A 24,610-nucleotide genomic window follows, 5' to 3' on the forward strand; every position below is an offset into this window, starting at 1 on the left:
TTTACGTCCTGTTATTTTACTGAATTCTTAGATTTTTTTCTTTCTTTTTTTTTTTGAGACGGAGTTTTGTTCTTATTGCCCAGGCTAGAGTGCAATGGCTCGATCTTGGCTCACCACAACCTCCTGGGTTCAAGCGATTCTCCTGCCTCAGCCTCCCGAGAAGCTGGGATTACAGGCATGTACCATCACAGCTGGCCAATTTTGTATTTTTTAGTGGAGATGGGGTTTCTCCATGTTGATCAGACTAGTCTCAAACTCCCGAACTTAGATGATCCGCCTGCCTCAGCCTCCCAAAGTGTTGGGATTACAGACATGCACCACCATGCCCGGCCTAATTCTTAGATTCTTAACTCATTCTTATTTTTTTTTTTTTTTTTTTTTGAGACGGAGTTTCGCTCTTGTTACCCAGGCTGGAGTGCAATGGTGCGATCTCGGCTCACCACAACCTCCACCTCCTGGATTCAGGCAATTCTCCTGCCTCAGCCTCCTGAGTAGCTGGGATTACAGGCATGCACCACCATGCCCAGCTAACTTTTTGTATTTTTAGTAGAGACGGGGTTTCACCTTGTTGACCAGGATGGTCTCGATCTCTTGACCTCGTGATCCACCCGCCTCGGCCTCCCAAAGTGCTGGGATTACAGGCTTGAGCCACCACGCCCGGTCTCTTAACCATTCTTATTACGCCTTTATTTTAAGCTGCAGTTTCTGACCCACTCCTATGGCACTTATCATTTCACTCAGGAAAGTGGATTTTTTTTTTTTTTGGTATGACAACCACAGAAGAAGTTACATTCTTTCTGAAAGAGTTATTAAGTGATTAAACCACAAGCAAACACTTGAAACTTGCACAATCCCCCTACAGATACTGCAATCCATTATAATTCTAGGATTAATTTGGTTAGTACAGACTTTGGTTAAATCTTTAAAACCCATTTGTAGCAAGAGAACAACACATGTCTATAACCCAAAGATACGGGAGTCAACTTTCAGAAAATTGATTCTAAAATACAGGTGAGTCAGATAATTCAGGAAGATCTCTCGGATACCGATGTTCAAGTTCAATGGAAAAAAGCACTCTAAAATGCACCTGTGAAATCCATTTAAAGGAGAAAGACAACTAGCAGAGTACCTACAATTCCTTTGAACTCAAGATACTCAGTGTGATAATGGATGGTAATTTAATGGCCTGAAGTCTGCTTAGAATGTCACTGTCCACCCAGGATTGGCCTCTCTGGACATGGTGAACCAATTCTGGTGTGCCTTATATAACTTCCTTCAGAATGATATACAAGCACATTCATAAATTACCTGGGACAGACAGTATTATCTTTTAAGGCACTATTTAAATAATTTTTCCATAGGTCATTATGTTGTGGGTTTTTAATGTTCCTAGCAATAGCATAATTTTTGGATCATTACTACAGGGACAAACTAAAACAAGATCAAAATGAAGCAGTTCTTCAACATACAGTGTGAAAAAATACTGAGGAATTAGACTTTGAGAAAGGTTTGAAACTTAAGACTAGAAAGCTTAAACAAATCTGAACAATTGTCCTTCCAATGAAAGCACTGATATTCATATAGTTGCAGGGTAATACTGAGGCTCACAGCTCACACAGGGGAAAAAGAATCACTCATTTACCACCAGTTCACTCTGGATCACAAGAGTCATTAGAGCATGAAGACTGTCAAACTTTACACACAGGTCCTGTCACAGTTTAGGGGTCCTTTCTCTTCAGCCAGAGCATTTCAAGTCTATTCTCTTCAGAGAAAAGCTTAGCATGAATATATTTTTTCCATATCCCTGCCAGAAGGATGCACTCTAGTGATGATCACAATAGCTAAAAGCTCTTCACTCTAATACTATAATAAGTTAATCATGTCTGGTAACCTATCAAAAATCATATACCAAATTCCACTAAGCACCTTACTTCACACATCACTGAGACTGGAAGGGAGAGCGAGAATAAGAGACCATCAGAAAAGATCCACGTAGGGGACAAAAACCCAAGTTAACCAAGGGATCTGTACCTACAAGTATTTTAAGATGAATTCCTTCCAAAAGCTAATTTCACACATGAAAGAAGCAGCATTAAAGTGCAAGTAATATATGTATTTGCTCAAAAAAGTAGATATAATGGCAAAGAAAATCTTCAAAGAACATAATCACTGTTAACTAAAGACGAATTTTAAATTTTAAAATAAAATAAGATGAACAGAATAGATTCTCTTCTCTACAGACCCCCAGAGTTTCAAAAATTGTGACCACATGCTCAGCATGACCACATGTTTGGAAGTCTCAAAAATTCAAAGACAAAGAGCTTATTTGCATTAGGTTACACCATTATGAAAGAGGGAAAATACAAAATTATTTTACTTAACCCAGTTTATTCTGTCTAGACCACATACCTACTAGAAATACAAGGGTATCAATCACAATTGAAGAGTTTCATGCCTATAAAACTTTACTAAAAACCTACATAAATAATTGTTTCCAAGCAGTATGGTGTTAATGGTAAAGTCTGTGCTATAAAACAAATGTAAAATTAGCTGGGCATGGTGGTGCACACCTGTAGTCCCAGCTACTCAGGAGGCTAACATGGAAGGACTGCTTGAGTCCAGGAGTTTGAGGCTACATGTGAGCTATGATCATACCGCTGCACTCCAGCCTGGATGACAGAGCGAGACTCTGTCTCAATTAAAAAGCAAACTAACAAACTACTGCAAAGAAGGAAAAGCCAGAAAAAAGTCCTAAAGCTCTCTGCCTTATTTTAAATCTGATCAACACATTTGCTCCTATCCACTGGTTTCTGTTAAGTAGTAAAACCCTACTTACAGATTTTTCACTTAACAAAGATACAGTATTTTTTGAAATACAACTAAGAATATCTGTTTTTTTTTTTTTTAAAAAAAAAAAGCATGTGTGTATGTGCGTCTGTGTATATGTGTTGGGGAACTTCTGATTTTACTGATTGGTGTCTTTTAACATAATGTCTTTAAAAACAAGAAAGAACAGCCTAATAACTTACTCCGGGATGATGAAGGCAAGGAAAATATAAGAAACACAGACATACATATCCACTTTATTTTGCTTTGTTTGGAAAGGGCTATTTAAGATTAAACTAAGATTCAGTCTATGAAGTTGAGCCAAAGGGCAACACTACCAAGAGGGTCATACGAAGTTCGCTTTGTAAAGCTATTTTTGTTAGGAAATGTAATTTCTCTAGTTCTCTTTTCCACAGTGAAATAAGGACAGGTCACTCTGTTAAACTGGGTTTTCACCCTGACTCTAGATTCTCAATTATACCTTTATTCCAATCCAAAACGGCATCCTATGACTTCCTTTCTAAGAAATCCTCTGTCCTCTTTCATTCCCTAGTCTCATTTTCTTTTAGCCTCCTGCTTCCCTCTTGTTATCCTTGTTCCCCATCTCGCTTTTTTTTTTAAGAGATGGGGTCTTGCTATATTGCCCAGGCTGGAATGCAGTGGCTATTCACGGGTGTGACCCCACTACTGATCAGCACGTGAGTTTTGACCTGCTCCGTTTCCGACCTGGGCCAGTTCACCCCTCCTTAGGCAACCTGGTGGTCCCCGGTCCCGGGAGGTCACCATATTGATGCCAAACTTAATGCGGACACCCAATCGGCATAGCACAATACTGCCCAGAACTCCTGGACTCAAGAGATCCTCCCACCTCAGACTCCCAACTAGCTGGGACTACTAGTCCCGGGCACGCACCACTGCGCCCGGCCCTTGCTCCCCTTTCTCTCCTAACACCCTACTTGGCAAAAACATTATCTATCTAAAACTTGGTTTAGAAGGGAAAATCCAAAGGAGAGCGTGGAGGATAAAGGATCAGTTAAGAAATATAAGCTATTGGTCTGAAGGGTCTCCTAGAGAGACAAGACTTAGCAGTACTTTGAGAGTCATAGTAAGAATTGTGAACAGGGATCGTTGGAGAAGGACAGGGTTTTGAGTAGAGCCCTGGGTAAGGCCCCTAATTTCTCAGAGGGGTTGGTAAGCACCACAAAACCAAGCTGAAAGGAAAAAGAAAACTCTACCACTGGCCTTTTTCCGAGCGTGGCCGCCTTCCGCTCGGCTCAGTGCCCGCCACATGCCCAGGAGTGCGTCTGGATCCTTGAGGGGTGCCCTTCGCAGGTGGACAGTGCTTACGCTATACTGCAAAAGAGCCAGAAAAGTGCCCATGAGAACCAGAAAGCAAACTTCCAGCCAGTAGGATCATCTCTCTAGGCATCTAAGGTGGGGATATCAATACAGATATCTAGGCAGCATCTGAATGCCCGGAAAGGTGAGGGAGAGATAATTTCCCCCCATTCTCTGTTCAACATAATGGTGGTGGAAGGGAAGAAAAATGTATTCTCTGTGACTCTCTACTGGGAACTAGATAAGGCCAAATGAGAGGGGAAATGTCCTCATTTCTAACAGGCAAAAAAGAAATAACTAAAAGAAGAAAATGACCAAGGGTCTAAATCTAGTTATATAAGAAAGTCTGTGCATGCTGTCATGGAGAATTAAAAGCTACTGAATGAAAGCAACCCATTCCACCAGTTGAGTAATGCCATTCTTAGAGGAAAGTAGAGAAAGAAGAAGAAAAAGAGGGAAAGAACTTCACTCTACAACATAAAAAAGTAAAGCACAAATACACCAAAAATAAAAGGCTGACATTCTCAAAAGACAGTAATTCTCATGATCTCACCATAAGTCAGACAAAAACAAAAGAGAGTTGATGAAGCTCAGTACAGAATATGAGACTCTGACGTAAGAGATCTTTGGTAGTTCGTAACCTCTCCAGTCTTTTTAACTAGTGTGTTTATAAAGTGCTTAACATGAACCTGCCTATTAAACAAAACAGAATTAGAAAGAATGCTCTAGACTCTTAGCAGTGAAACAACAACAAAAAAGTCTCTAACAAATCAAAAACTTTTTTTCTTGAAATTTTTACCCTATTAAGGTAGAAGTAAATCTACAAACCTGATCAAACTTAAAATCTCTATCCTCCTAAGGAAAATGAAAGGGTGGCTCATCCCTATAATCCCAGCACTTTGGAAGGATCACTTGAGGGCAGCAGTTCAACATCAGCCTGGTCAACACAGCAAGACCCCATCTCCAGAAAAGAAGTTTAAAAAAAGCAGCTGGGTATGAACAAGTTTCTAGTCACAGTTACTTGAGAGGTTGAGGTGGGAGGGTTGCGTGAGCCCAGGAGTTGGAGGCTGCAGTGAGCTAGGATCACGCCACTGCACTCCAGCCAGCCTGGGTGACAGAGCAATACCCTGTATCTTTAAAAGAAAAAAAAAAGAAAAGAAAAACAAAGGTTAACAATTATCTGCAAAATACTGTATACCATAGTAACTTCCAAACTTTCTTTCTTTCATTTTTTGAGATGGAGTTTAACTCTTGTTGCCCAGGCTGGAGTGCAATGGTGCAATCTTGGCTTACCACAACCTCTGCCTCCTGGGTTCAAGTGATTTTCCTGCCTTAGCTTCCCTGATAGCTGGGATTACAGACACCCGCCACCAAACTCAGCTAATTTTTTGTATTTTTAGTAGAGACAAGGTTTCACTATGTTGGCCAGTCTGGTCTTGAACTACTGACCTCAGGTGATCCATCTGCCTCTGCCTCCCAAAGTGCTAGGATTACAAGGCATCAGCCACCATACCCAGAGACTTCCAAACTTTCAAGCAATGTTCTTTTCAATTCAGGATGGGAGTGCTATCTGATGAAGGTAGTTACTGGTATCATCTCTTTATCTAATTAGCCCTGTTAAAGAGACTTTAAATATTCAGAGAGGTTTGCTGGGTTTCTTCCAGATTCCAAGTGATTAGGGAAAATAGCAAGCACAGGGACTCCAGAAAATCATTCCGGTTGGACACAGTGGCTCATGCCTGTAATCCCAACACTTTGGGAGGGTAAGGTGGGCGGATCACCTGACGTCAGGAGTTTGAGACCAGCCTGGCTAACAGGGTGAAACTCCATCTCTACTAAAAATACAAAAATTAGCCGGGCGTGGTGGCATGTGCCTGTAATCCCAGTTACTCAGGAGACACAGGCATGAGAATCACTTGAATCCAGGAGGTGGAGGTTGCAGTGAACTGAGATCGTGCCAATGCACTCCAGCCTGGGTGACAGAGTGAGACTCTGTCACAAAAAGAAAAAGAAAATCATTCCAGGACACCAGGCTGATGAAGCAACCTATCTTATCCTTTTCAGACTGACATACTATATGGATCAAGTGGATCTCTCAAATACACACACTTCCTTGGCTTAAGAAAACAGATGCCCATTCTGGAAAATGTGATAATTAATTATAGGCAATTTATTTCTCAGAAAATATCAGCTGGTACACTACATGATCAGGATTACTCTAGGCTCCAGTAACCTTTACTTTCTAAGATAATTGCTTCTTAAAATCTCATCTATAGTACAATTTGGTCACAGCATGTCAACTTCTCTTCTGCTTGTCTTTTTTTTTTTTTTTTTTTTTTTTGAGATGGAGTTTCGCTCTTGTCACCCAGGCTGGAGTGCAATGGCGCGATCTCGGCTCACCACAACCTCCGCCTCCTGGGTTCAAGCAATTCTCCTGCCTCAGCCTCCTGAGTAGCTGGGATTACAGGCACGCACCACCATGCCCAGCTAATTTTTGTATTTTTAGTAGAGACGGGGTTTCACCACGTTGACCGGGATGGTCTCGATCTCTCGACCTCGTGATCCACCCGCCTCGGCCTCCCAAAGTGCTGGGATTACAGGCTTGAGCCACCGCGCCCGGCTGCTTGTCCTTTTAACAGGGAGTTGACAATTGACCTGTGCCCTTTCCCCACAAATTAGATATTCTTTCACTTAAATCTTCAAGACTGGGAATCATCACTTGGTAGCCAAGGAAGGTAATAAACTTTTTTGGCAAAGGAAACAGATCAGTTAATATTAAGGACCATGTGGGACCAGTCTCCTATATGATAGACTAATAAACAGCTCATGAAGACAGTGTGGTTATTTGAGAGGACAGAGGGACTAGATCTGGTTGTCACCTGATCCTGGGCCCTGTGGAACCAAAAAAGGATCAAAAGATTACCAGAATAAAATAATAGTAGACACCAAATCCCAGATTTCTCATTAACTTCAAATTTTAAGAGTGTTTCCGGCCTGGCAGGTTGGCTCATGCCTGTAATCTCGGCACGTTGGGAGGCTGAGGTGGGCAGACTGCTTGAGCTCAGGAGTTCAAGACCAGCCTGGGCAACATGGCTAAACTCCACCTCTACTAAAAATACAAAAATTAGCCAGGCATGATGGTGCATACCTGTAATCCCAACTACTTGGGAGGCTGAGGCACAAGAATTGCTTGAACCTGGGAGGCAGAGGCTATAGTGAGCCGAGATCATGTCACTGCACTCCAGCCTTGTCCACAAACTCTTGTCTTAAAAAAAAAAAAAAATGTGTTTCCAGAAAGCAAGGTTCTTTCTACTAGGATAAAACTAAACTGTGGGCTAGGCGTGGGCTCACGCCTGTAATCCCAACGCTTTGGGAGGCTGAGGTGGGTGGATCACCTGAGGTCAGGAGTTTGAGACCAGCCTGGCCAACATGGTGAAACCTCATCTCTACTAAAAATACAAAAATTAGTTGGGCATGGTGGCAGGTGCCTATAATCCCAGCTACTTGGGAGGCTGAGGCAGGAGAACTGCTTGAAGCTGGGAGGCAGAGCTGCAGTGAGCCAAGATTGTGCCACTGCACTCCAGCCTGGGCGACAGAGTGAGACTCTGTCTCAAAAAACAAAGCAAACCCAAACCTAAAATATGAAGCAACACCAAAGGAGTGGAAAATAATTTGTCCATTTGTCTGCAAGAATGGCTCATCTTGCTCTGTAGGGCATTCTAACAGGAGCAGCAATGTCCTGCCAGTTTCATCAGGCCAGATAGTTGGCTAATTCCTGGCTGGAAAGCAAGGTGCTATGTTTTCATGTAAAGAAGAGTTGAGGCTGGTGGAGAAGAAGCCACTATATTACACTATGTTCACAAAACATCTGAGAGATTCTCTGAACCCAATTACAAAGATAACTTGTTAAAGGCCACAAGAGGAAGAAAGCAGACTGCATCTGAGGAATGGATTACCATTCTCCATCAAAAAAAAGAGGCACAGAAGGTGGTAAATCTCTATACTTTTTCGGATAAACATAAGGAGCAAGACTACTTAAAAGGCACAAACAGCCTCAAAAGGGTCCGAAGCACTGGACTGAACTCCAGAGACTGATCCAACCCTCTAACCACATCCAAAACTTGAGTCATATGCTCCATTAACTAGACCAATGTCAGGTCACTGCATCAATGCCTTTCCATACTTCCCATTCTCACAGTGTGCCCAACAGCACACTACCAGTAAGTTATGGGGGAAAGGGAGGGTCAATGTATTTCTCATCAGTGGCCTAGATAAAAATTCTGTCCTTTTGCAATTTAAATTTTCACTTAAAGACCCAAAAAGATGCCAGGTGCAGTGGATCATGCCTGTAATCCCAGCACTTTGGGAGGCCTAGATGGGAGGATCGCTTGAGTCCAGAAGTTTGAGGCTGCAGTGAGCCATGATGGTACCACTGCACCAAAGCCTATATGATAGAGGGAGACCCAGTCTCAAGAAAAAAAAAAAAAAAAGATGAATAAACTGAGGAATTACAGCTTCAGAAAAGACCTCAAGAACTTTATAATTGACTTTGCCTAGGTGAGACCATCGCATTTGGCTGAAGTTGAAAAGATCAGAGCAAAACTGGAGACGTTGTAAGACAGTTTAAACATGAGTCAAGGTCCACCTTTCATACAAAGGTGCCACACATGCCTTTGGGGCACCAGGAACACTGGGTACCACTCAGGGAAGGTTTAGTTAGCATGAATTTGAACCAGACTCTCAGCTTTATTCAGGTGGCAACTCGAATGTGATGAGGTTCCTCTGCTTTGTCACTCTTCCTTCCTCATACTCAAGTAAGATAGACATGAATGTGCATAAAGGAATTTTACTTAGAAGCCGATAAAAACTCTATGGTTCTCAAAAAGCTTTCTCCTGACCAGTGGTTTCTCCTCTTGTAGGATCTGGTATTTTATAAAACAATGACAATTACAACTGGGTCTTCAAAATGGTCCTTAGCCTGTTAAATCCCAAATCTCAACATATTTCCAATAGAAGAAAATTTGTTTTCAACAACTCTTTCACACTGTGAGAGAATATAAACAAAATTTAAGAGACATTTGTTCTAAATTCTTTTCAATAAAAATACGTCCAGTAGGAGAGTTAACTCAAGGTTCTGAATGTGATGGGTATGTGTGATGGGACAGTTTCCCATACCTCTGATGAGGAATTTAAGTGGTGATGGAAATATTCCTGAGTTGGTAGAGGCTGAGGATTTGGAGTTCCAGTGAAGCTCTGACCAGACAGAGTTCTTATACAAAGACCAAGAAGATTTTTCCTCCTCTTGTTTCTGTATTAAATTGTTCTTTGTAGTAGCTACACTGAACCTGGTGAAAGGCTCACTCAGCAGGAAATTGATAGAAAATCTCGAACCCATAGTTTATTTTCTACTCCATCACTTTAAAGCACACAATAGAGGATGGAGACAAAGAATCAAAAACAAAGGATGATCGGGTCCTCCAAACAGAAATGCACAAAGGTATTTAACAAGGGCAAATTATTTTTAAAATAAACGGAAGTATGGTCAGGACGGTGAAGCAGTTGCACATGCATTTAATTTCTTGGAAAACATGAAGAGTACAAACAACCAGCTAGGTTTGGAACTCACAGGCAGAAACTTGTTTGATGACATCTATTCGCTCTGACTGCCGCCTTCTCAAGGCCGTATCCTTCACCACTTCTAATAGCTCCCCCTACTCTTACCCCAGTACAATCGAGCTGATGAACAGAACAGCAAAAGACCTTGGTTTGGGACTGAAAAAATATTTCCCAGACGGCGCTGCTTCCTCCAACAGCACCAAGTCTAGCTCCATCTCCGTCCCCAGCAGATTCTACGCTCCATCTATCTTTTCGAGTCTCCACCCTCCCCCGCCAACCCCCAGGCTCCACCTCCCCCGACCCCATCCTTCAGGCGCGCCTCTCCTCCCTGGGACTTTCACAGTCACCAGCGACATCAACCTCTCGCTTCCTACTCCACTTCCCGGCGTCCGGATCTCCAGCTGACTCAGGCTCCCCATGTCCCCTGCCGGTCCGGAGCTGCGGTCAGCGGATTGTGCGGCTGAGCCATCCTCGTGACGGTCCCGCCTCACTCACCCTCCGTCACCTCCAGCACCTTAATCTGTTCTTCAGCAGCCGCTCGCACCTCCTGTACTGGGGATAGGATCCCAGTGAGCGTATCCACCAAGGCCTCCTTCAATCCTTGTGCCACTGGACCCGGCAGCCCGGAGGCCGCACCAGCTGCCGCCGCCGCCGCCATCTTTCCTCCCCTCAGCCCGCCAGCCCCGCGGCCGGGCCCCGCCACGGAATGACGGTCCCCGCGCGCGGCCAATCCGCGAAGCCGCGCCTGCGCAGCAGAGGCGGGCGGGAGCGGGCGGAGGGCGGGGAATGAGTCTAAGCCTCCAGAGACAGCGCCTCCTGTTGCGTGAACAAGAACTGCACCTTTCTCTGCAAGGATCATTGGATTTATGCGAAAACTGAGCCCCAGAGAGGTTGAGGGGCTTTCCCAAAGTTGCACAGTAAGTTAGCAATCTCATTTGGAATAAAGGTCATGATATATGACTTTATATTTATGCATACTTCAGGTGTTAGGAGAGAGGAGGCCGGATGGGAATGGATGTAGTGGGCTTTAAGGAGAGAGGTCTGGGTCACAAATAGCTACCACACTCTTTTCCCCCCAAACACTGAAAAAGAGTTGGCTAAAGTGACTCTCTTCATCTTAGCCTCAGGAATCTAAAGAGGGGGAGAAGAAACGAAAGCAAAGTGGGAAGTTTTTTTTTGTTTGTTTTTGTTTTTGTTTGTTTGTTTGTTTTTGTTTTTTTGAGACGTCTCCCTCTGTTGCTGGTCCCTTGGTTTCCCAGCCTAGATGAGCCCAACCTCGAAACTGGGAAGTGGGTGGGCAAGGGAGAGCACCTGCATGTGGAAGAGTGTTTCCTCCAGAGTGGGTGCTGTATGTGACTATTTGAGAGTGTATCCTATTTGTTGAAAATGTACAAATGTTTTTCCCTGAGAAATTAGGGCTGGACATTTAAGGGGTGTGGGAACAAGAGCAGTCTGATGATGTGGTTGTCAGTGGCGGGTTGTAGGAAATGGGCCACGGTGCAGAGCCACGCCTAAATAGTGGAACAGGTGTAGAGGATGAGCACTCCAGTGAGATGTAGAAAATGCAGGGTGTGGCCAGGCACAGTGGCTCACGCCTCTAGTCCTAGCACGATGGGAGGCTGAGGCAGGAGGATCACTTGAGCCCAGGAGTTTGAGAACAGCCTGGGCAACATGGCGAGACTTTATGTCTACAAAAAAAAAAAAATACAAAAATTGCTCAGGCATGGTGGCCTGCGCCTGTAGTCCCGGCTACTCAGGAGGTGGAGGTGGGAATTGAGCCCAGGAGGACGAGGCTGCGGTGAGCTGTGATTGCACCACTGCACTCCAGCCTGGATGACACAGTGAGATCTTGTCTCAAAGAAAAAAAAAGGTCGGGGAGGGGGTGGCAGGTGCAGTGGCTTACGCCTGTAATCCCAGCACTTTGAGAGGCCAGGGTGGGTGGATCATGAGGTCAGGAGTTTGAGACCAGCGTGACCAACATGGTGAAATCCCATCTCTACTAAAAATACAAAATACTAACCAGGCATGGTGGGGCACACCTGTAATCCTAGCTACTCAGGACGCTGAGGCAGAATTGCTTGAACCCAGGAGGCAGAGGTTGCAGTGAGCTGAGATCACACCACTGCACTCCAGCCTGGGCAACAGAGTGAGACAACATCTCTCAAAAAAAAAAAAAAAAAAAAAAAAAAAAGGCAGAAGAATCACTTGAGCCCAGGAGTTTCAGGCTGTAGTGACTGTCATCACGCCCGTGAATGGCTACTGCATTCCAATTTGGGCGACATATAGAGACTCTGTCTATAAAAAAATAAAATCTGGGCCGGGCGCGGTGGCTCAAGCCTGTAATCCCAGCACTTTGGGAGGCCGAGGTGGGTGGATCACGAGGTCGAGAGATCGAGACCATCCTGGTCAACATGGTGAAACCCCGTCTCTACTAAAAATACAAAAAACTAGCTGGGCGTGGTGGCGCGTGCCTGTAATCCCAGCTACTTAGGAGGCTGAGGCAGGAGAATTGCCTGAGCCCAGGAGGCGGAGGTTGCGGTGAGCCGAGATCGCGCCATTGCACTCCAGCCTGGGTAACAAGAGCGAAACTCCGTCTCAAAAAAAAAAAAAAAATAAAATAAAATAAAATAAAATAAAATCTAAAAAATGCAGGACAGAGTATCAAGCATGTAGTGGCAGAAGGGATGGAATGTTGTTGGAATGGGAGATTCTAGAGCAAACAGGAACAGGTCGTTTTTAGTGAGCTGTTCAGGTTATGTGCCTTCAAAATGGTTTCCAGGAACTCTTACCAAATGAGTTCATTCTCACGTGGCAAAGGAAACCAGCTACTAGTTCCTAGGTCACTTCCAAGACTGTGGATGCTAGACTGATAACATCAGGGATTAAGTCATCTCATCAGAAGATTATTTCAAAGGAAGCCTTTATTTATTTACTGTTGAGTTGGGGGGTCTTACTGTGTTGCCCAGGTTGGACAGGTGATCCTCCCGCCTCAGCCTCCAGGGTAGCTAGAACTACAAGTGCACCCGCTGCAACTGGCTTGAAGAGAGTTCTCAACACGCTTGTCACCTCCCATGTTAAAAGGGTAGAGATAAGTCATGTTACTACAATTTCACAGGAAAAAGATTGCTTCTTGGACCCTTTAATTCCACAATGGGAAATGATAAGACATATTTTCCTTCTTGAAGTAGCCAAGAGAAGCTGAACTTGATTAAACAGCTTCTTTCTAATAGGTCAGTTCACTTTTACCCCAAGAAGAAAATGGAGGAAAGTCCAGAGGGTAGTATGTTTTCAAACACTGTGGCAACCCGGATGGAAGATTCCAGAGCCTTGATGTTTGGGCTGGATGCTTTGAGTCCTGGTGAAGGATACTATGTCCACAGTGTGCGAGCAGGGGTTCCCGCCACCCCCAACCAGAGGAGTCAGGAGACTCTAGCTTAGGATTTCGGGATCAGACATTTCCAGGCAAGGGGGTCATACTTCTGGGTTAGGCAAATGACCGCAAGCAGTCTGACCTTGCTGATCAAGGAATGGGCCACAGGATAAATGGAGACAGAAAACAGGCAGAGAGGGAGCTAGAGCGCCAGTGGACAATACAGGAGATAACTTTATTGAAACGCAAATGGCATTGAACAGATGAATCTTGCTGAGAGAAGACATGCCAGATGGACAGAGGGCCCGGATGGGGGTGGCCTCAGTGGTGATGAAGGCAGGCCTTTTCAGCTGGCCCTGGCATGAATTTAATTTTTAGGTAATTTGTTATTTAAAATGAATTACTGAGGGGACAGCCCAGCTCTCTCTTCATGATTGTTACCGCAACTATATACAACAGTTTGCTTTCCAGATTCAGTTTTGCTTTCTCTACATTAGCTATAAAAGGGGGCAGGTTGAAAGAGGAGAGGGTCAAATGAGAAAAACCATAAACACATAAACATACACATATCCTGCTTTGGGGGTTTTGCACCCAGCAACTTGAAAAAAAGCATTGCGAAAACGTCTGCCCACTCTCCACCTGAGGACACCATGCACGTGGGAGCATGGACTGCCGCGTACACGGTGCTGCCTCGAACAGTATGGAGGCGGGGAAGGAGGCTAGCAGGGCTTGGCACTCGTTTTAAAAAAAGATTGTTTTGTTAGAAAAATCAAAAACAAAACAGCCTGAGACAGTGGGAGTCACTGCACAGCAGGAGCCCAGAGACTGGCTGCGATATGCGAGCCCCGCCTTGGTATCATCTTCGCGTCTTCAGACATAGAGAAATGGCCGGGAAGCGGGAAGACCCCACCGGAGATGGCCAGAGGACCCACCGTCAGCCTTCTGGGGACCGCGGAGGTGATTTTAATGGAATTATTTTATACTCACCTCCCCCAGGCTTTAGTCCTTCCTCTGAACACTTAGTTCCAGAGCGTAGGAGACCTATTACTAGCAATGTATTTTGCTTTGTGCTCTACCCCAGGGAAAACTGACACACACGAAACAAAACTAGTGCCGGGCGCGGTGGCTCAAGCCTGTAATCCCAGCACTTTGGGAGGCTGAGGCGGGCGGATCACGAGGTCAAGAGATCGAGACCATCCTGGTCAACATGGTGAAACCCCGTCTCTACTAAAAATACAAAAAATGAGCTGGGCATGGTGGCGCGTGCCTGTAATCCCAGCTACTCAGGAGGCTGAGACAGGAGAATTGCCTGAACCCAGGAGGCGGAGGTTGCGGTGAGCCAAGATCGCGCCATTGCACTCCAGCCTGGGTAACGAGAGCGAAACTCTGTCTCAAAAAAAAAAAAATAAATAAATAAATAAATAAACAAAACTAGTTCGAAACAGCCTCATCTCCCCCATGGCCCCATCAGCTATTTTGTGAGTGTGCAAAGATAGGAAGATTTTTTTCAGGTTTTTTTTTTTTAAAAAGGAACTTATTTGGCCAGGCGCAGTGGCTTATGCCTGTAATCCCAGCACTTAGGGAGGCTGAGGCAGGCGGATCACCTGAGGTCAGGAGTTCAAGACCAGCCTGGCCAACATGACAAAACCCTGTCTCTACTAAAAATACAAAAATTAGCTGGGTGTGGTAGCAGGTACTCGTAATCCCAGCTACTCGGGAGCCTGAGGCAGGACAATTGCTTCAACCCGGGAGGCGGAGGTTGCAGTGAGCTGAGACTGCACCACTGCACTCCAGCCTGGGTGAAAAAGCGAGATTCCTTCTCCAAAAAACAAAAACAAAAACAAAAACAAACAAACAAACAAAACAAGAAAAAAAAGAGTTTATTCTATTGCCTTGGCTGAATACTTCCATATCCAGGTCCTGGTGTGGGGAGAGAGGAGGAGCACAACGATGAAGTGCCCAGGGCTGCGTCTTCATTATGCAGGACTCCTAATAGCTGAGCTGAGTGTGGATAAGGGGCCTTCCCGGGATACTGGAGCCCTACGTTGTTAGCTGCCGTACAGTTCTGGCCCGGTTCTCAGGCCCAGCAATGCCCTTTAAAACTCAAATAAAGGAGCAGGATGTTGCTGGGAGAACATGTTGTCATGGAAATACAAATTAGAATTTTTTTTTCTTTTTTTTTTAACCTTTCAATTCTATTACATAATCAGCTCAGAATAGATACAAATAATTTGGCAGAAGAGCAATCTGGAAGAGACCTCCAACTGCTTTCCTTGTTGAAGCCCCTTAGTGTGCCAGGTAGAAATTTCCGAGGCGTTAAGATTTTTCTCTGAAGGTTTTCAACTAGGAAAGGTGTAAACATTTTCCTGACTTCCACACAAAAGCACACATAACTTTCTTTGTTAAAATAAATGGAAGAACAGAAACACAAGAAAGCATGAGAAAGGCGACCTTGAAGTTAACGTTAAAGTCTGAATCATAATCTAGAACCTTCTTATTTGGGGCCCTAAAGCTTCTCAGTGTGGGAACTCCAATACTCTAAAGGGCTTTCCCTTTGAAACAGCTGAATTTTGTGTGCATTGTATCACCAGGAGTTGATGGGTTGCTAATTCCGCTCACTATAGAGTTTCTGATTCAGCAGCTCTGACATGGGATTCGGAATTTTGTTTCTAACAAGTTCCCAAATGCTGCTGGTCTCGTGCCATACTTTGAGAACCACTGCTTTAAGGAATGAGAAACCTGGGGTCACTCACGCACTTCCATGACCACCCTTGTCACAGAAAATTCTCCACCGTGTAATCGTTAAGAAGATCCAGCATACCGGAGGGATCTAGTCTACGTAGGTTTAATTTCAAACCATCAATCTGGAAGGATGTAGAATACATCTGTTTAACTTTCAACTGTCTTCCTGTCCCCGCAGCTTTGGCATTTTGATAGCTGTCCTCCCTTCAAGGCTACATCTCCCAATTCACTACCACCTTTGCCAGCATCTGTGGCCAGCAGTGCTGGCTTCCAGAGCTAGGCTGAGCAGGCATGCACCCTGGGCAGTGGGGAGTGTCAAGCTGGTGGCCCCATATATCCAGAGTCAGGTTGATTCAGGACTCATTAAAACATAAGGCTGACTGGATTGTAAGGGGCAGTATCATCGGACTTTGGCCTTTGGGGAACAGTGTTGGTAAAGACCATTTTATTACTATGGACTAATCAGTGGAGCCATAAGCCAGACCTTGTGAGCAGTATATCCATCTTTATGAATAAACCCTCTGCAAAAGCCCATTTTCCCATCCCATCACTGGGCTTGGCTTATGAAATCTGCTTCTTAACTTTAGCTTAGCCAGTGTCAAGGAATAAAGAAAGCAAAAACCAAGTACGAGGAGGAACTGCGTTTGGTGATCTGGGTCACCTCAGCACTTACTCCCTGTGTTCAGTGTGTGATTAGGCCAATCCCCCTCCCCCCAATACACTGCAATAAAGTATTCTTAAGGTTTCATGTAGATATCTCTTTGATCCTAATTTGGAGGACCGAGTCCCCTTCGGTCAGGCAAATTTTACCTAAATGCAGGGTTTCTATGTGGATACCACCCCAAGTGAGGATGTGAGGTGTCTGTGAGAAACGGCAGGCTGCCATTTCTCTCCTCTTACTTCTTTAGAATACTTTAGGAAATCAGAGTTATTTCTAAGACCACTGTAAGGGGATATCCCTTTGAGTAGTGTGACCCTTGTTTCAGGGAGCTAGAAGTGAAGAGATGGTGAGATTAGGTCCAGTTACAGTCCTAGTCTTGCAAGAAAACCAGAAGGCAAGAAATTAAGAGGAAAAAATCGCCTGCTATTTTGTCTTTAGTACTTAAGGAGTATGGATAGATCAGTTGGAAGGTTGGCAATTCAAGATCAAAACAGTATACCAACCAATAAGGGTTTCCTTGTAGGGTCTTCCCATGGACTTGTAGCAGATTCTTCTTCCCGGCCAGCCTCTACCTTCCCAATGGTTAGACATGAAAAAAAAAATGGGTACTTAAGGATTTACACAAAGACAGAGATAAGCACCTTAGAGCTGCCACAAAGCATAGATTTTTAAAAAATACTCTATGAAGCCTCAGAAGGTAGGAAAACAGCAACAGCAAACCGCTCGTGTGTGTGTGAGAGGGAGACAGACACACACACACACACACACACACACACACACACACACACACAGACATCGGGTCCCGCATTAGCCTCCAATGACCTAGTATTTTATTTTTAGTGCCTAGGCAGGGTCTCAGATACAAATACATTGGACAAAACTTGTTGGTCATCTTCATCCAGAAATGAAGGGACTCATCTGAGGAGCCTCTCCTGGAGTTTTGGCTCTCCCCATTGGCTGACATTAGATATTGAACTCATGTCATTTCCTAGCCAACTGTGGTGAGGGATGGAGTTGGTGGGGGGGGGGGCGGGGGGGTACGCTGGAGAGGAAGAGAATAGCACAACTTCCAGGATTAGGCTGGATTCTTCTGAAGGTGCCTGAGGGTTGAGAATTTAGCTATGGGATCCAGTGTTTCTTTTCTGAAGGATCCCGGTAGTCTCAACCAAGAAGCAGGACGTAGGTGGGAGAGAATGCTGTGGATTTGCTCCTTGCCATAAATTCTAGGGCAGTGAGTGGGGAGCTCAGGTTTTCTGCTTCGGAGAAGTCTGGATGAGCGTCCCAAGGGGTTATAGCACCGTGAGGAGGCTCAGCCTTCTGCAGTTGCCACAAAAATGTGATTCCTTCATGAGAATGATCGAGCCCCACAGTGAAGAGCCCAGATGCGCAACTGTAAACAGGGTCCCAGACTCCTGAGGGAAAGCTGAGGCTTCAATACCATCTCACCAGAGGAGAACACAGTTTCTGGAGGAAAGCAATCGGAGACCCGGGCTAAATGCAGCAGTCAGCCGAGAGCAGAGGGTGGTGGAGCCCAGGAAGAGAAAGAAAAAGTCATAGCATGAGGCCTCCAGAATCAACCTGCTGAGGATCCAAATAAAATTCATGGTGGTATCCATGGTTACCAGAGAGCCAAGAATCCCTTTGGGGTCAGAGGCAGTTGGAATGAAAGAAGGGCTCCTCCCCTCTCCTTTTTCTCAAGTAGCCAGTAACATCCATGGCGGAAGGCACTGGCTGGGCAGCACCAGAAAATAGAGTGAAGCGCTCAACCATCAAATTAAGATGGCATTAAAAGTCTGAGCCCTGCCATGGAACTGGAGCTTAGGACAGGGTTTAGAAGAGGCCTGGGTCCCAAGCAGGCCCATCCATCCAGTCTTCTCTTCCTTCTAAGTTAGAACAGCCAGCTCAGTGGCCTCCTCATTCTGCACAGCAGAGACCTTAAGGCAGTGATTTCAGCACCATCCTTGGACACACAGCCTCTTCCCACCACAGAATTGCATATATTACAGCTGAGTTGGTTGGGGATCTTCACAGCTCACGGAATTAGCAGCAATAGCAATAATAGTCTCCATCATACAGAACCCTGTCGTCCCTGGGAGCTTATCAGGTGAATGCAGAAGTTTTTGTGAGGGGCAGCCTGGACCACCTCGTGGACCTAAATGAAAATATACTGATAAGAAGATTCAGGTGCATCTACTCCTTGGTTGGGTGGAACAGTGATCCAGGTTGGTATGCCTATAGATTCTGAGAGTCTTGTGCTACTTAGGAATCTGAAGAACAAACACGTAGGCCTGTGCTCATCATATATCCCTGACCTGCAGAGCCCTGAAGCTTCAGCCTACCAGGCAGCTCAGCCTGCAAACTGGTCCCACAGGGCTTTCAGAAATGGCAGGAAGCAGACTTGCTCACTCCAGACAAGTAAGATTCCATAGTCCTTCAGGCTCCATCTTAATCGATCCCAGATCTTCTGTCCCCAGTGATTGTATAATCAAAAGCTTCTTTCTAGCTGGCTCCTTGGGTTTCAGCTACATTTCTTAGATGCTCCTAAGGTCTAGATAACAAGGGGATGTACGCTTAATAGAGGTTAATGTTTCCTACTAGACTGTAAACTTAAGGGCCCAAGTCTTGTGTGTGTGTTTTTGTTTTTTTAACCTAATGAGTTGTACATAGTGAGTACTCGGTAAACACTTGTCAAATGAAAGAACAGGGACTGCCAGACCTTCGGGGCAAAGGGAAAGGAGCAATCTGCAAAGGGAGGATCTCTTTGGAAGGCAGATATTGGCCACCAAGTCAAACTCCTTGAGTCTTATATTCTGATTGGGATGATCTCACATGGATGTTCAGTCTCTTAGACGTGAATATTCACTTGTTAAAACTAGTAAGAGCCAGCTAGGCTATTTTGATTCAGTCAGGCACCATCAAAATAGTGCAGTGAAGGGCCAAACTGGCCCCAAGGCAGAGGAATGTTTTCAATTTCTTGGCTTTCCTCTGGTCCATGATAAAGCTCAGAGTAACTTTTCTTTTCTTTTCTTTTCTTTTTTTTTCAGAGTAACTCTTCTATCAAGATGGGGCTATACTCTCTCATGACAGAGGCTGGCAATTGAGCTACCCAGAAGAACGTGTGCTTTCTCAAAAGGAAGTCAAGGGAACTGGGTTCCTCTGCTCCCTCTACTTCTGAGCCAATGCTTCACGTCTCATATAAGCCCCATGGATGCCAAAGATAGTGGCATGGCAGGTGTCATGCCAATTGCATGGCATCAGATCCTCCAAAGAAAACCCCCTTCGAAAAGCCAAACTAGCCCCTGGAAAAGCAACCCAAGCATCTCATGAACATGTGAGGAAATGGAAAAATTTAAACCAAAAAAAAAAAAAAAAAGGAAAAAGAAAAAAAATAAATAGGCAAACAGGAGAAAAAAGTGAAAACAAAGTTAAAAAACAAAAATAAAAAAGTAGGGTTTATTGACTCTCATGCATGTTAAATTAGAGGGTAGAAAGACATAGCTAGTAGTCTCTCTCTGAAGGCTGTAATGTTACTTTTGTGGTGTGGTGACCTCTCAGGTTGGCAGCTGTCTTGCCGATGTCCCCTACGTCATCCAGAGGGCAGGAGCGGGCAGCTCTCTTTCTGCCTTGGCAACTGGTTCCCCTCTCTCCAGCTTCATCTTTTCCATTGTTTTTTGTTTGCTTCTTTTTGTTTTTTGTTTTTACCGTTTACAGACTGATTTAAACATTTTTTAAACCACATGCTTCTTTTTCTGGGCTCCAGCCAGATCTCTAGGGGAGGAGTTGTTGGCAGTGGTGATGGAATTGGGAAGGGTCTGTGAGAAAATCTGGGGAGCTTCCTGCCTCTCCCAGATCCCCCTCACATGACTGTCTCTCTCAGGGTTGCTTGTGAGAATCAGTTAGGAACTGCTGCAGGGTTTCGATGTTTTCGGAACCCCTCCCCAGAAAGCCCAGGAGTTTGTAATTGAAACAAGAAGTCAAGGGAAAGACCCAGAATCATCTTTTCCCCAAAGTCATTAGAGGAGGCCAGTAAATACGTTTAGGGGGCACAAGTTCCCAAACGCCCCCCCCACCAGTCCTTACTAGGAAGTTCTCAAAGGTACAGCACCAAGAACCTGTCCCTCCTCTTTCATCTCCTCCTCCCTCCTGTTCTCCTGGGGCTGGAGAGCCAGTGCTGTGAAAGAAGAAAGGGGAGAGGCAGAGCTAAGATAGCTGATGCCAGCGTTCTGCTGTCCCGGGGTGACAGTGACTGCCGAACCCTTAGAGTGTTGCCTGGAGGTTGGGGTCCAGGATGGTTTCTCGATCTGGAGACTCAATGTAGTTGGCAGCTTCTTGAAGTTTTAGCAGCATGGCCATCTAAAGAGGAGCAGAAAGATGGATTTATGAGCGTTGGGACTCTGGGTCCTGCCCACAGAAGGGAAATGACAAGAACAAAAAATTCCAACACTTTGGGAGGCCAAGGTGGGAGGACAGCTTGAAGCAAGGAGTTTGAGATCAGCCTTGAAAACAGAGACCGACCCTGTCTCCACAAAAGATAATAATAATACAAAATCTGCCAGGTGTGGTGGCACATAACTATAGTCCCAGCTACTCAGGATGCTGAAACCCATGTGGAGGATGACTCGAGCCTCTGAGCCTAGGAGTTTAAGGCGACAGCGAGCTTTGATAACATCACTGCATTCCAGCCTGGACGACAGAGCAAGACTTTGTCTCAAAAAGAAAAAAAAAAGAAAAGAAAAAAAAAATCTAGATCATGGATCTGATCCTTGGTTTCTCAGGAGGAGGCGCTCAGAGTTTAGAGTGGTTTGTGAAAGGCAGTGATGACAGCTTCAGTGGTAATTGTTCTACATGCGTATGTATAAAAATTACTTGGGAGTATGTCTGCTATACAAGGGGCAAGGTACCATGCTGTGATGTATGGAGGAAAACCAAAAAAGAATGAGACCACTTCTGCCTGCAGGGTGCTTGCACTCCAGAAGAGGAGAGAAGGCCTGAACATACCAACTAATACCGGGAGGAATGTGAGAAATGCTAGAAAAACATCTCTGTCTCTAATAATTTCCCCTTCCAATAGATTACAACCCAACGGCTAGACACTGTATTATTATAAACCTATTTCTCTCCAGCTTACCAACCGTGTTGCCTCATGTCAAGTCTAAACCCCTCAGTGTATTCACTTCCTTCTCTTTACCTACTTTTTTCCCCTGGACACTTCAAGATTGGATCCTTCCATTTCAGCTAGGTAAGCCTGGTGCGTTTTCTGTTAATGTGCCTTCCACCTTCTCGTCTGTCTACATGATTATTTATAATCTTCCAATTTAAAAGCATTTTTACACACATAGCATCTGTTTTTAACAAATCAAAATTTAAATAAAAATGTATTATGATTATTAATTTCCTATAAAAAAGATAAAATTGTAAGGTCATAGGATTTGTGCCTGTTAAGTTTGAATATAATCTGCCAAACTACCCTCCAAAATAGTTTTATCAGCAACTACTCCCACCGGCAGAGTGTAAAAGTCTATGCCTCCATACATACGACTTTTGCCAGTGTGAAGTGGTATCTGCTTTAATTTGCATTTCCTCGATTATTGGAGAGGAAGAGGATCCGTTCACGTTTTTATTGGCCGTTTGTGTTTACTCTAGTCAAATGCCTACTCATGTCTTTTTTTTAAGAGATGGGGTCTTGCTCTGTCACCAAGGTTGGAGTGCAGTGGTGCGATCATGGCTCACTGCAGCCTCAACTTCTCAGGCTCGAGCAATCCTTCCAACTGAGCCTCCTGGGTAGTTGAGACTGTAGGCATGTGCCATCACTCCCAGCTAATTTTTTTGTTTTTCTAGATATGGGGTCTCAGTATGTTGCCCAGGCTGGTCTCGCCCTCCTGGCCCCAAGCCATCCTCCTCCTGCCTCGGCCTCCCAAAGTGCTGGAATTACAGGTGTGAGCCATTGTGCCCAGCTGTTTATATCTTTTATCCATTCTTCTATTTAGAAGTTTTATGTATTTTAAATACCAGTCTTTTTCTTTTCTTTCTTTTTTTTTTTGAGATGGAATCTTGCTCTGTTGCCAGGCTGGAGTGCAGTGGTACGAATCTCGGCTCACTGCAATCTCTGCCTCCCGGGTTCAAGCTGTTCTCTTGCCTCAGTCTCCCTAGTAGCTGGGACTACAGGCAAACGCCACTATGCCCGGCTAATTTTTGTATTTTTGGTAGAAATGGGGTTTCACCATGTTGGCCAGGATGGTCTCGATCTCTCGACCTTGTGATCCGCCCGCCTCAGCCTCCCAAAGTGCTGGGTTTACAAGCGTGAGCCACTGCACCCGGGCTAGACACCAGTCTTTTTCTGGCTACAGGCATTGCAAATATTCCCCCCAGTTTGTACATGCCTCAGTCTGCTTTCTACAAGAGTTCCATGAAATCATTTAGCTGAAGCAGCCTTCAGGATAGCGTCAGAGGAGAACAGAAGTAGAGAGAATGCCTGGGTGTCCTATTGCTCTAATTCTTTGGTTGCTATTCCTCCATGGGATCGACCTGAGACTTGGGTCTTTGCTAGAATACATCTTGCTGGGTTGCATTATTATTTAGCTTAAGCCAGGTCTCAGGCATATGATCTTTATAACCCCAGATTCTGATATTCAGAGCTCCTCACTGGCCTCACTGGTACTCACTCTTTGCCCTCCAGACACCTATCAGTGTATGTATGGAAAGTGTGAAAAATTCAGTTTTTTTTTAAAACTTATTTTTTTCTTTTTCGAAATACAGACAGGGTCTCACCATGTTGCCCAGGCTGATTTTGAACTTAAAACAATCCTCCCACCTCGGCCTCCCAAAGTGCTGGGATTACAGGTGTGAGCCACCCTGCTGGTCAAGAATTCAGTTCTGTAATAGTCTTATTTTTAATCTAGAATGGCTTCTACTCACCAGAGGATCTGAGTCCAGAGAACTTGGGGTGCTGTCTTTAACTGTCCTATCCTCAGGAGGTGAGGCAATGCTGTGAGGGCCCACAGTGGGTGGGGGCAGGTGGTACAGCTTTGATTGGTCTTGTTGGGCTGATGGCCAGGGAAGTGTGTCCCGGACCCATTCCACTGGGTCCTCCCAAGCGGCTTTCTGTCCGTGGACCTGGAAAGAAGGTGAAATATGATTACTGTGGGGAATTCACATATTAGAGGCTTGTTCACGCAGTCCCTTGGTAGTTCCTACAAAAAATATGCTCCTTAAAAATGCACACTTCCTGGCCGGGCACAGTGGCTCACGCCTGTAATCCCAGCACTTTGGGAGGCTGAGGGGGCAGATCACTTGAGGTCAGAAGTTCTAGACCAGCCTGGCCAACATGGTGAAACCCTGTTTCTAATTAAAAAAAAAAAAAAAAAAAATTAGCCAGGCATGGTGTTGCATGCCTGTAATCCTAGCTACTTGGGAGGCTGAGGCGGAAGAATCACTTGAACCTGGAAGGCAGAGGTTGCAGTGAGCCACTGCACTCCAGCCTGGGTGAAAAGGCAAAATGATGCCTAAAAAAAAAAAAGTGCACTTCCTCAAATGTAAATCCTCGAGGCTCTGATTTCTATGGAGTTTTCCTGAGTTTTCAAACAAGGAAATAAGTTGGTATAAATTGTAAATTAATTTTGGAGGATAATTTAGCAGACTGTATTAAAACTTTTAAAAAAATATCTAATTTTTATTTTTCCAGCTTATTTTATTTATTTATTTATTTATTTTGAGACGGACTCCCGCTCTGTCGCCCAGGCTGGAGTGCAATGGCACGCTCTTGGCTCACCACAACCTCTGCCTCTCGGGTTCAAGCAATTCTCCTGCCTCAGCCTCCCAAGTAGTTGGGATTACAGGTGTGCACCATCACGCCCAGCTAATTTTTGTATTTTTAAGTAGAGACTGGGTTACACCATATTGGTCAGGCTGGTCTTGAACCCCTGACTTTGTGATCCGCCCGCCTAAGCCTCCCAGAGTGCTGGGATTACAGGCGTGAGCCAATGAGCCTGGCTTATTTATTTATTTTTTGATCAATAAAAATTGTATGCATTTATGATATATAACATGATATTATAAAA

General features: G+C 44.8%; 2 protein-coding genes and 1 long non-coding RNA gene across 12 annotated transcripts in view; 1 reads left to right on the forward strand and 2 right to left on the reverse strand.

The window, feature by feature from the left end:
- Window positions 1–10,488, reverse strand: part of IPO9 (importin 9) — a 55,698-nt gene extending 45,210 nt beyond the window's left edge. The window contains exons 1-2 of one of the 3 annotated variants that reach the window (XM_039465984.2): window positions 10,276–10,367; window positions 4,062–4,179 (exon numbers count right to left, since the gene is read on the reverse strand). In XM_039465984.2, coding sequence (XP_039321918.1) covers window positions 4,062–4,116 — 55 coding nt within the window. In that variant the 5' untranslated portion in view covers window positions 4,117–4,179; window positions 10,276–10,367. Of the gene's footprint in view, window positions 1–4,061; window positions 4,180–10,275 lie in introns of those variants that run through there. The other 2 variants (XM_039465983.2, XM_039465985.2) reach the window with 2 other exon arrangements.
- LOC141581064 (uncharacterized) lies at window positions 10,484–19,946 on the forward strand. Its single transcript, XR_012513520.1, has 2 exons — window positions 10,484–10,697; window positions 19,598–19,946. It is a non-coding gene; the product is annotated as an uncharacterized LOC141581064 (long non-coding RNA).
- A 46-nt stretch (window positions 19,947–19,992) lies between these two features.
- NAV1 (neuron navigator 1) overlaps window positions 19,993–24,610 on the reverse strand; it is a 279,966-nt gene continuing 275,348 nt past the window's right edge. For all 8 annotated transcript variants that reach the window (XM_074385049.1, XM_074385048.1, XM_074385044.1 and 5 more), the window contains 2 exons: window positions 23,469–23,666; window positions 19,993–20,906 (listed from right to left, as the gene is read on the reverse strand). In XM_074385049.1, coding sequence (XP_074241150.1) covers window positions 20,811–20,906; window positions 23,469–23,666 — 294 coding nt within the window. In that variant the 3' untranslated portion in view covers window positions 19,993–20,810. The remainder of the gene's footprint in view (window positions 20,907–23,468; window positions 23,667–24,610) is intronic.

This window comes from Saimiri boliviensis, chromosome 14 (assembly GCF_048565385.1).
Source record: "Saimiri boliviensis isolate mSaiBol1 chromosome 14, mSaiBol1.pri, whole genome shotgun sequence".
Lineage (NCBI taxonomy): Eukaryota > Metazoa > Chordata > Mammalia > Primates > Cebidae > Saimiri > Saimiri boliviensis.